The sequence below is a fragment of the Rhipicephalus microplus genome, chromosome 7, assembly GCF_043290135.1.
Source record: "Rhipicephalus microplus isolate Deutch F79 chromosome 7, USDA_Rmic, whole genome shotgun sequence".
Lineage (NCBI taxonomy): Eukaryota > Metazoa > Arthropoda > Arachnida > Ixodida > Ixodidae > Rhipicephalus > Rhipicephalus microplus.
Genome location: NC_134706.1, coordinates 11,063,175 through 11,075,357, shown reverse-complemented (window position 1 = coordinate 11,075,357; position 12,183 = coordinate 11,063,175). Strand labels below are relative to the sequence as shown.

The 12,183-nt window shown below is 45.6% G+C and overlaps 2 protein-coding genes across 2 annotated transcripts in view; one reads left to right on the top strand and one right to left on the bottom strand.

The window, feature by feature from the left end:
• LOC119179417 (uncharacterized) overlaps positions 1-1,214 on the top strand; it is a 54,839-nt gene extending 53,625 nt beyond the window's left edge. The window contains exon 16 of the mRNA XM_037430483.2: positions 1,086-1,214. Within this exon, the coding sequence (XP_037286380.2) occupies positions 1,086-1,131 (46 nt within the window). The 3' untranslated portion in view covers positions 1,132-1,214. The remainder of the gene's footprint in view (positions 1-1,085) is intronic.
• On the bottom strand, positions 1,102-9,672 carry LOC119180031 (uncharacterized). The gene is made up of 5 exons (XM_037431164.2): positions 9,476-9,672; positions 5,856-6,007; positions 5,185-5,252; positions 3,905-3,982; positions 1,102-2,248 (listed from the first exon to the last, which is right to left on the bottom strand). Exons 1-5 carry the CDS (start codon positions 9,590-9,592, stop codon positions 2,112-2,114), a joined length of 552 nt encoding a protein of 183 aa, XP_037287061.2. The 5' UTR covers positions 9,593-9,672; the 3' UTR covers positions 1,102-2,111.
• Positions 9,673-12,183: the final 2,511 nt, after the last annotated feature.

Here is a 12,183-nt window from a genome sequence, read left to right as displayed (position 1 = left end):
CATAAAGATGGCTCTAAGCAAGTAGAAATGTTGGGAATGTTTAGATATATTTTATTTTGACATTACAAATTATTTCTTGCATGGCGCACCTTTTGAAATTGACAATAAACCATGACGTCAGACGATGTTCTAGCGCCTTCATACCACTGTAGATCTAGATGCGATGGTGTGAGAAACAAAAGGAAATGCCCCATGTGTATCATTAATGGAGCCACTGAGCGTAGCGCCCGTACAAACGTCACGATCGAGGTCATGCGTACATGCGTTGTTTCAGAAATCACGTGACGAGAACAACTAACTGATGAACGCGGGTCTAATGAAGTGCGCTTAAGTTAAATATTTCACGCCATACTACGCGATGTTTCTTTTTCGGACAATGCGGAATTTCAATTTAAAGAATTTCAATGACTGTCCGGCTCCTGTGGGTTTTCGCGCAGCAACTCTGGATTGCGTCTGAAGTACTTTGCCGCAGCTCAAGTGACAATGGAGTGAATACTTACAGGAACTCTATATTCAGCAGTATTATTTCGAGGGCATTTGTTTATTTTAAGGATTTGTATGTGCCCTTTTTAGAAGCGACAAAAGTTGCACGAAATTGGGAATATTAACCGTCGAATTTTAAGGTCGGTGACAGGGCGGTTGCACAGGAAACGCAGCTTATCTGTTACGTCACACCAGGACTATATTAAAAATCTTGATGGGAGCCACCGGATGGAAACAACGTAGTGGGATAATCATGATATGAACATGTGAAGTGCCTCAGACTGGCTGGCCGACGTTTCCATAGGAGGACCTATCTTTTTCAAAGGCGCCGTGTCATCCGTGATGACATCACCACTAAACCATTTAAAACTAACACGCCAAAGATCACATGGCGCCTTTGAAAAAAATAGGTCCTCCTATCGAAACATCGGCCAGCCAGTACGAGGGACTTCACCTGTTCATCTTATAATTATCCCACTACAGTACTATATTAGTGAATTACGATACAATTTCAGGCCCACGTCCGGTGGGCACGGTGCACAGCCGCAATAATGATAACTCAATTCCTTCTTCTCCTTCTTTTTAATTCTTCTCTATTACAGGGTTGCCAGTCAAAGCGACGTTGCTTCAAGGCGAGCCGTTTATTGAAGATGCCAACGTTACATATCTATATGCAGATCAAAGTTTCTGCGGCCTGCTCTGACTAAACATGAAATTTCGGATTCGTTGAACGTGACTTTCTTTTTCTCACTCACCCACTCACTCGCTCACTTAATCATCATTCTTGTCCACCTCGGTAGAACAGCGTTGGCCGCGTTCCGCTTCTGAACTGGAGGTGATGGGTTCGAATGTACATTGTATGATGCAGCACATACACAAGGAGCAAATTTGTATATATCTTGCCTGATATTTTCATCATTTATTTATTTCTATTATTTTATTTTTGGCAATAATGGTGTTATGGTTGTTGGATTACGGTTGCGTCCATGTAATCTTCTGTGCTATGCTGGTATCAGGATGTTTTCGTAGGAATGTATATATATGTTTTATTACACCGTATTTTGGTATTGTAATGTTAGCTTATGGTCTTTATTGTTATACACATCTTTGTTATTGTCCCACCTGCCTTGTATAGGGTTCACTGGCCTCATCAAGCTGTCCATAAACAGCTTTTAGCCAGTGAACCTCTCCAGAACCTATTTCTTTCTGGGAAAATAAAATGATTCGATTTGATTTTGATTTGATTGCGGCTGCGGCGGTGACATGTTTCGGTGGACGCAAAATTCCAGAGGTCCGTGTTCTTCGCTAAGTCGGTGTACGTTGAAGAACACCAGATGGTTGAAATACTATGGGGAGCCCTTCACAAGGGCGTGCCTCATGTGCATCGCGTGGTTTCGACACTCAAGACGTCGGGTATTATGACACACTCGCAGACACAAATGCAGAGCATAACGTGGTTGTTAACAAAGTTGGTTTCACTTTTTTTCTTACTGCTGATATTAGTTGGACATCTAGCATAACTCGTTAAGTTTGACCCTCGCTCTAATGCTCAGCAGTGCACCCTTACGGCTTCCAAGACCTTCGGAGCCCCTTCGCCATCTCGGAGGACAGCTATGGTCCCCGTTGATCTAGTAGTCCCCTTCTCCATCGGGGCAGAGGTCTCTGCTGTGTGCTGGAGGTACGACGCCACACGCGTCTACAAAGTGATCGATGCAGTCCTGCGGCACGGAATCCTTGTATATCCACTTGGTCCAGAGAAGGCACTCTGAAAAAAAAAAAATAAAGACGCAGAGATAGGGTGAACAACTACTGTGTCACTATAATTCAGAGATAAATATTGGTGATGACAGAGTGCCTCTGGGGCCAATGCTTCTACAATTCTGTCTTCAAGGCGGCTGATGAACCTTGAATAAGGTTATATCACTTGTTGACAGGTTATCTCTAGCCATAAAACTTGCCACAATACTTATTGGATGTAACTGTGGCGCTGCGATCGTTCATCCGTGGCACCATGGGAATAGTGAAAATAGTACGTGGATGTGCCTAGTCTTGGTGCTTGTGTCTTGGAACGCCCGTGCAGCTTTGTTAATTGCGGCATTTAGGATTTTGCTTCGGACAAAATAATGGCTTGTAACGCGCACGCACGCACGCACGCACGCACGCACACACACACACACACACACACACACACACACACACACACACACACGCACACACACACGCACACACACACGCACACACGCACGCGCACACACACACACATACACACACACATACACACATACACGCATACACACATACAAACACACATACACACACACATACACACATACACACACACACACACACACACGCACGCACAGTAAATGATTTCGCGTTTGAATTTTTGCGTACTGCACGTAGCCGGTTGGGATAAAAATTGTTGGGGTGAGAATGCATCTTGAGTAAATGCTTCGAGAGGAGGACTTGTCTTGGTCCTTTTGCTGACAAGAAAAAATTCCTCGCGTCGGCACAATCCCATTGACTGTTCAAACAGCTGTCTTCACTTGAAACTTTCCTCAGGCCTGCAGCGTGAAATCGCAGTGTGAAATCCATCTTGGTATGCGTTCTTTCGAAAAATACTGACCGTCCGTGGAGCCGACGCCAAGAGGAGCACTGGTGAATGCTTTACTCACATGGAATACACACTGAATCACACATTCGCGTTCTATTTTACGGTCCCCCCTCCCTTGACGGTTTTATTTTTGCAAATTACCAGATGTTTATTTGTACTGATTGACTGACACCTGAGCAAAAAAAATGTGCCATCGCAAGAGGGGGAGGGGGTAAGCACGCACAAAGATAAAGGCAAAATACCGACACACAAAAAAAATAGTTATGGAGAGAAATTAACACAAAATACGAATTTCTTCTGTGTCTAACGAGTTGTGACAGGTAGATAATTGTAGATATCAGCAGTCGTTTATAAAAAACGTATTTAAAGGTTTAGAGTGAAGGAAAAGGACTAAGTTTGATTGATTACTGCTTCTTGTGACCTTCGGCTTTGCATGCTAGCAATACGCGCAGTAGGGAAGAGTAATGTGGGGAATAATGCACAACCTAAGGAATCGGCACGCCTCTAACCACGAGATAATTGCATCTCAAGAGGTCATCATACGTCACAACATGACGCCACCGATGATGAGATAACGACCATTGATGACGCCATCACTTGGCCCCGTGATTTTGTTCCGTCGTATGTGTTCCGTTGGCCTTTTTTTTAACTCGCAAGGTAGTAGGGCGTTTATCTTAGCAGACATCGGTTAGAGGACAGCACTTGGCTGTGTTGGTGTTTCTTGTCCTTTGACTTATGTCTTGCTAGAAGAGAAAACACTGCTGCGCTCAGCCACTCTATAGGGCGTTATGTAACGGTGTCACTTACGGTGTCCGTGATACTCCAGGTCCATTACGACGCACTCCTTGGTGGAGTAGTAGAAGATGCCGTCCCGGACTGTAGGGTCTGGAAGGAAAGAGTTGGCGGCAAATGGGCCACCGTGCACTGTTAGTAAAGCTTACCGTACAGCTATTTGGCCTAGTTGGAAACGGTTTATTCTTAAGAAGCGCTAAAGAAACACACGGAAAACAGAGATGCACAAAAGCGCCTTTACAGTGTGTATTCGTCTTCGTCCCCGTGTCTCTTGTTCCGCGCTTCTTAAGGCTGGCTAGAACCTTCTATAGGACACTTATCATGAACTCCTGCTATATTGTTCACATTGAGATGGGAGAAAAGAACTATGAATGAAAGCAAGGAATGTAACCCATGACTGAGCGCGGTTAGCTACCCTTCTCCGGGCCCCGCCGCGGTGGTCTAGTGGCTAAGGTACTCGGCTGCTGACCCGCAGGTCGCGGGTTCGATTCCCGGCTGCGGCGGCTGCATTTCCGATGGAGGCGGAAATGTTGTAGGCCCGTGTACTCAGATTTGGGTGCACGTTAAAGAACCCCAGGTGGTCGAAATTTCCGGAGCCCTCCACTACGGCGTCTCTCATAATCATATGGTGGTTTTGGGACGTTAAAGCCCACAAATCAATCAACCCTTCTCCGGAGAAGGGCAGAGAATAAGGCGACATAAAGTTTACGCATATAATATATATTCAAAAGTAGATTGATATATATCGTTTGTTCCTTTTCGTAGTTATCATGTCAAAAAATGACTCCATGCTCAAATTATAGTGCGTACTTATCAGAGCGGGTTTTATGTCATGCTTATTGGTTGATATAAAAGCAGGTACATAAACAGAGGCGCATCAGCGGGACAGCAGCACTGCAGGAGTAAAAAGTTGCTTATTTCATCACACTGACCGTAATTTTGGCTCGCGTCACTAGGTCATAAGAACGCAGGCTCTTTGCGTGATACATTAACTGCCGTAAAGACGGCTCAAGAACAACTGAGCAAGGCTGTTCATCTTACTACATCCCGTAAGTCCACAAAGTCGCTATGTGTTAGAAATTAACAGGCGATTACGTATAATGCTCCTGCTGGCTGATTTTTCTACTATATGCCTGCCTGCATGCCAGCCCGCCCGGCTGGCTGGCTGCCTGCCAGCCAGCCAGCCAGCTGAGGAAGCATCCTGTAAAAACCAAGTGAAGAAGGTGGTGTAAGTCTAACTGGTGTAACGAAGTGCTTCGTGCCATAACACGCTGCTACTTATGCTTCTGACTTACCGTCCCCGACAGTAACTTCCATCGTTCCCGGACTTAATCCGGCCTTTCCATAGAACGGAATATATTGCCTGCACAAGTAACAGAACGAGTCACGTTAATTTTCCTTTCTTGGTTGCAAAAACATGACTAGGGAGTCTGGGGTGCCATGTTTTTCGAACCTGCGGTTCGGCAGTGCCACATATGCACTGGCAAATAAATGTAAACAGAATACAAAGAAGACGAGAATTTCACAAATAGGAAGTCAAGTGTTAGAAGAGCACTGCATGCGAAACAACAGATAAGTTTAAAATGTACATTGTGTCGCTACAGGTCGCCAAACTGCAAGCGCGATCTCATATTTAGGAAACAATACATCTTCCGGCTAGGATTGAACAACCCAATTTATCTTCACTGTCAACGCCTCGGAGCATACAATTAATTATTCAATCAATTAATCAATCAATCAATCAATCATCCAATGAAGCGGCGAAAGGTGAACGCAGTTGGTGAGCATTCAACATAAGAAAGGGTTAGGCGCATAAGAAACGACAACAAGACAATGCAAATGCATTTGCGTTATCTTGTCCTCTTTGATTGCGTCCGTGATTGCATGTTTTAGCTTCTTTTCTGAAGAACATATCAAACAACCAATCATTATATCGAAGCACAAGAAGCAGCCGAATGCTCAGTACTCAGGTGAATGGTCCGTCTCCGGGAAGTGCCAGACGAAGGTGGCCGTCCGCGACTCCGGGTCGATCTCTGTCCTGTTGGCGACCACGCACTCGAACATGGTGTCGTTGTCCGAGTCCGATATAGCCACCGAGTAGGGAAAGTTGGAGAACGCCTGCACTGGGCAGTATAGTCGCCACGTTAAATGACGACCACAAACACACTACACGTTGCTTGCGTTACACGCGCTGTTCACGTGATGGGCTCAAGAATACACGAGCATCTCTAACTTGCCTTCGCCCCACTTAAGACGGCAGGGCAGAAATGTTTTAAATATTTTTTGTTTATCTTCATTTCGATCTTTGTTTTTTTGTTTTATTGCTACATATACCGCATCATAAGTATCGTCGATGAGACTAAGACTATTGAACATATCTTATGTCACTGCCCGGCATACACAAACTAGAGGCTTCACCTGCGCAGTGTTTTAAATGAAGTTTTAAATGAACGGGAACGAAGTGATTTCACTGTGGAGAAAGTATTTGGACCATGGAACTGCCCATCCAATTTCCGAAAGGCAACGAAGGCAATGTTGCGTTTTCTCAAAGACACCGGCCTGTTTCATCTCTTGTGATGTCAAACTGGTACGCGTTGGCCCAGTCAATGACTTTTTTCTCCTCCTCTATAACTTTCATTCCCCCTCTTCCCTTCCCCAGTGCATGGTAGCCTACCGGGGCTCAGCCCTGGTTAACCTCCCTGCCTCTCTCCATGTGTTCTCTCTCTCTTTACCCTGAAATCTACCACAACAGTATCTGCAAGGCCTGTGGTACAAAAACCCGTAACGCTCAATACAAGGGCTCAGGGATTGTGATGCGGTTACTAAAGACATTGTTTCCGATGTTTTGTCGGTGAGCTGGATTGATGGCCTCTGCAGATCAAAGCTCGCCGACCACATTTGGGTCGTCCAGCAGGCCCGTAATACGGCGTCTAGGCAAGGCCTATAGTCCCGACGTAAGAGACCCGAGGCCGGGTCATAAAACCACATAACACTGAATAAAGAAATTAAAGAACAAACTACCAAGTTTGCACAGACGCCCCTCACATTAAAGAAATTACTTGGACCATGGCCTGAAATGCATCTTCATAAGAAGCCGAACAGCTTCCTGACAGACTTTTTTAGCGGAGACTGGAATGGATAAGCACCTGTGATAAACAGCCAGGTATGGATATATATGAAATATGTTAATGCATATAGTGACAGTAGAAAAGGAAGGTGTGCGTGTAAACAGTTTATGACACTGTGAACTGCTGTGAGCAAACTGTGTATTGGCATGATATTTGAAGTCGTTTCACTGTGCTATTATGTTTTTTTTTCGGATTGCTCATTTTTAGGTACCGTTTTGTATTATTCCTTTTTTTCGCTACAGAACTTCGTAATATGGAGTAGCCGAGGTAATATGCACCTCAACCTCTCCACAGCAAAACAGTCAGAACAGAATTCAACTGCATAAAGGTTTGAGGACCACTTTGCCGTCGTCTCGTGCCTCACGTTGGCGTGACGCAGGTTCCACGTTTGATACGCATAAGCCAATAAGGATTACGCCTGATCGCCGTAATCGCATCAACTCATCGCATCATCGTGCACGCGGACATGGATCACCGCCGTTTGAAAATTTTCACAACTGCCTGCCGCCATAACTTTGGGCAGTGATTTGACAATCACGGGTGTGAAGCGGTGTCCTTAGCATTACCAAAAGAAGATAACACGTTCCCAGCCTCTTTCCCTTTAATCTACACCTGAATTTAGCCTCGTATACCTCAGCCCAGTCGTGCCTTTATCGTCGTTGTCTGAAATGTAGTGTTATGACCTTGCAGATTTTTCACTACGAACGTGGTCTAAGAACCTGGATGCTGTATGCCAAGAATGGTTTACTTTCCACGTTTTCGATTCCTCGTTGAAACCTGGGACCAAAGGCAAGCCACTGTGAGTAGCATGTCACATCGAAAAATTGTTTTGTCTCAGTGATTTCGGAGCTTGTTTTCTTTCGGATTCCAGGAGGTCCGAACGCGTAATAGGCTAGTTAGTTAATGAAGGAAGAAAAATAGGAGGAAGAGAACGGCGAGGAGGTTAACCAGCCTATAGGCAGCCGCTTTGCTACCCTGCGCATGGGAGGGGGATGAAAGAGATGAAAAATAGAGATAAATGAAACTGCCTTAGATGATAAGCGGGTTGCTGCCCCATTAATAATAGGGAGGGGAGTAGCTGCTATGGTCCTTGGCCCCTCCTGAAAAAGAACCCTGCGCACGCTTATGCTGAGACATCAGTTGCGCATTCGGTGCCATCTTACGAGAACAGTCTGCGTAAGACTTGAGACACAGCGATGCCGGCCCACGTGACGACGTTTCGTGTCTTCTATTACGTTGAACTAGGCTGCCAGTAGGTTATTTTGCTTGTCGCTGCCGTTGTCGTTCTCGTACCGCGACAATCCCCGCCGCATCAGGATGCGCTGTTGCTTCTTCGGGAGTTCTCGAGTACTTTATTGGCTCGTTTTATGGATTTGTCTGATCGAGTGGCAGAACTCGGTATCGCCACGTGCCCTAATCACTGGGCGTGGCTTAGCGGTAGATAGAGTTACTCAATGTGCTACTTTCTAAGGTAGCTTATGCAGTGACTCTAGTGGTAGAGCGTAGAGGTGGTCGCTACTACGCATGCGTGGCTTGGTATGACGTCACGAGGTATTTTTTGGTGGGCATCTTCTGGCAGCTGTGGCATCGCTGGTTGCCATGCACGGCTAAATTGTCGTGAAACGCGTACATTGTACGGCTGGCTTTGACACCTTCACTGTTCAGAACAGAGGTTGAAAGCACAAGAATAAATAATTAATTTATGTCGTCTTACACGTTTGAACTACGACGTGATTCTGAAAGAGTCCGAATGAGAAGTTAAACGTACGCTTCTGAGGGTTCCCAACGCATGAGGCTGTCTTATATTCGTGTCTTTGGACGGTCGCTACTGGCATTCGTGTGATCACGCTGTCTGTTTATACATCGCATCGTTCATGACACTCGAAGACACCCTTCAAGTATGCCACCACACTCTTTATCACTTATTCAATTAGGCCGTGTTTCAAGGAGTGTAATAATAATGTAGGTGCTGGTGGCATAAAGTGTCCCTGCGTATGCTGATAGCGTAGTTAAGATGCAACTTACATTACTGTTTGCCTATTAGGGTGATATCCTAGAGACATTTGCCTATGTAGAGTACCACGTAGGCAAGTTTTTATAAACCGGCAGAATTTCCTGTTTTTCAACAAAGATATTTCAGCTCTCTCTCGTTTTCCTTGTCTGTGTGGTATTGTGGTGCACCTGCATGCGATTTCACCTGGATCACTAGAAGTCTAGTGGTCATGATCATCCGAAGGTCGCGCGGTCCAATCCCGGGCACGGTGGCCACCTTTCGGTGCACAAAAACATGCAAGAGACTCGTGTACTTGAATTGAAGTTCACGTGAAATAACCCCAAATTGTCCAAATTGCCGTAGTCCTCCACTATGGCATCCCTCGTAGTCATATAGCAACTTGGAGACGTAAAACCCCAACAATTGGTGCCACACTAGTGGGAATTGCTTGAAATAACACAATACCTCGTAGCTGTCTGCAACTTCGTACGCCAGCTTCATCGGTCCGCCCGGGGGACCCAGCTTGGACGAGACAATACCGAAGAGGGCCACGAAAAAGGCAGCAGCGTAAGCAGTTCCCATCGTGGGAGGACGTTCTTTGCAACACAGAAGAGAACAGGCTATGCTGCAAGCGCTTTAATAACGGAACGCTCGGGTAATGTATTTGTCCGATTGCGCGATAGACAATCCTGCGATGAGTAGAAGAAAGAAAACATACAGAAATGAGCACGACAGCCGCACCTGTCGTTCTTAAACCGCTTTACACCCTACTTTATTTTGTTATCTTTACTGATATCGTGCTCAATTACGATGTTTTGCGAACTGCAGTCGAAATTCCATTTCTCGTATGCTGTTACACGTGGCGCGATTTTTTTTTTTCAATTAGCACTCTCAGTGACGGATACAAGCTTAGGTTGAGCTTTTACTCTTATGTGATATGATATACTCGTACGTTTCAGTTCTCGTGGCAAACAAAAGAAGACACCTTTTTCGTCAAAGCGAGACGGACGAGTGTGGTGGCTGTCCGAACAAAGATATGTTTTCTCTCTCTCTCTCTCTCTCTCTCTCTCTAGGTCATCGTTTATAGACGAGCAAAATAAAAGCGTTTGGAATCCTCCACAGTTATGAACGAGGTCACTTGAAACAGCCGCCTGCAACGCGGCCACTGCAAATTCTATTCGTCACGTGGTTGACGGCCGTACGAGCTCGATTGGTCCTACCTTAGGCATAGACAACACAAATGCAACCTCAGGACGTCCGCAATATACATCCATGAGGACATTGCGACGGCCTCAGAATGTTTTCTTAACGTACTAGAATGACACTAGTCCAGTCCTCTTGTCCGTACAGATAACGGCCTGAGCACATCCTCAAAACAACACTTCAAGACTTTTACATTGTTATTTTTTTTCAGAACAACAAATGCGTGGCCGGTTCGATACTTTAGACTGTGATACTACTTAGGACTTACTTCTTTTTTTTGGTATTTACATTTACCAAAAGGAAAACACCCCTGTAAGGTCTTGTGCGTGTATATTTTAACAAGCAACGGATAGGTGACAGGGCTCGACTATTACAGTGAAACATACATAGCTTGTTGAGTGAAATTCTTTTATTGAACTATAATTAGTCACAACTGACAGCTTTGTTAAACATTCGAGTGCACGTATAGTATGAAAAAAAAACAAAAGAGATCACCACAACTCAATCATCCATGTTTGTAATGTTCGAAAGTTTGACACAGTGTCCTCGTCGCCACGTGCCCAATGCACTCATCAGTGTTAAAATTCACCGCCCTGACAGCCTATACCAGTACACTAGCCACAGGCCTTGAGAATGGCCCGAGGTCGAGTCATGTGTCAGATGCAGAAGTCGATTTCTTCACGTTCGGACCAGGCTACTTCGAAGCACAATTTATTACCGCGATCAGCGGTTGTTCCGAGCTGCTTCTAAGCACAACTCGCCGCGGTCGGCTGGTGTCGATACATTCATTGTCAGCCAGAACGTTGAGCTACCAGGTGCATGCGCCCATCAGCGCGGCAACTGACCTCCCATCGTCGTCTATTGATTTACATACTGACACATATCTCGCATTTAACCATGCACACAAACAACAGAGGACACGAACCTTCGCTATATAGTACACTCGCACCAGAGGTGAAGATACTATATAGTACCTCCACCTAGAGAGTTTCCTAAATATACACTAGAGAAAACTCTGGCGCTAGTGTCTATCAGACCTTCAACTCGCGGCGCTTCAGAGAGCATGGTATTACATGGATTTGTCTAATCTTAAGACTTCTGGCTTCGTGTGTGTTCCTGTGGTTTTAAGCTGTTCATCTAGCTTGGAGCTGTGACTCGACGTTCACCTAATTCTTGGCTCCGGCGTCTTGTGTGACACGATCACGGAATGCGTGTATATGGCATGATACGGCGAGAAACCTATTATAGGCAAAAAAAAAAAAAATGGCCCGTGGGCAAAGCCCCCACCCCCGGCTGTTTGAAGTGAACGGTCGACCTAGGCACCAGTAGGCAAAATGCATTTTCCCCGTCCTGAGGGCTTTTCGTAAAGCCAAGTGTGTGAGCTGCCGTTTATTAGAGCGAAAGCTGTTAAGGCATCAACACAAGGGTTGTGATGCCTTAACAGCTTTCGATGCCTTAATGCCACCCGTAACGTATATGGCGCTGCATAAGAAAAAGAAGTTCCTAAATAAGAAACATTAAAGACACAATGGTATTCGAACCCGGGTCCCCTGCGCGCCAGCCCGGTGTTCTCCCACTGAGCCACACCGCTGCTTTTTTTTTGCTTTAATGAATGGCATTATCACCAGTAAAGTACACAGAACATGCTTCATCAGAAGTCAGGCAAACCCACACAAGCGTCAAGAACGGGAAGCCACTCCGGAACGCGGTCAAAAGTCTTGACAACACTGCGCACTTGAGCAGCTGCTTCTCGGAAGAAAGATCTCGTCGACCGTGGTGCTGAGCCACACCGCTGCTTGGAACTCCGGTGCAGCTTGGAACTCCGGTGCAAACTAGCCTTAGGCAGGCTTTATGTCGGGAAAGGAATTGCATTATTATGAGTAATAAAGCTTTCTAGAATGGCAAAGGAATAACCATGGGCGTCGCACAATAGGAATTGCGTCACGAGTGGGTCGTCAATTACTCCAACC

What these genes read in the sequence shown, in the direction of transcription:
- LOC119180031 (XM_037431164.2), bottom strand. Translation starts at nt 9,592, where the DNA reads ATGGGAACTGCTTACGCTGCTGCCTTTTTCGTGGCCCTCTTCGGTATT. An exon ending in GGAAGTTACTGTCGGGGACG is followed by an intron (nt 3,983 to 5,184) that starts GTAAGTCAGAAG and finishes CTTTCCTTCCAG; the next exon opens with ACCCTACAGTCCGGGACGGC. An exon ending in CCTGGAGTATCACGGACACC is followed by an intron (nt 2,249 to 3,904) that starts GTAAGTGACACC and finishes TTTTTTTTTCAG; the next exon opens with AGTGCCTTCTCTGGACCAAG.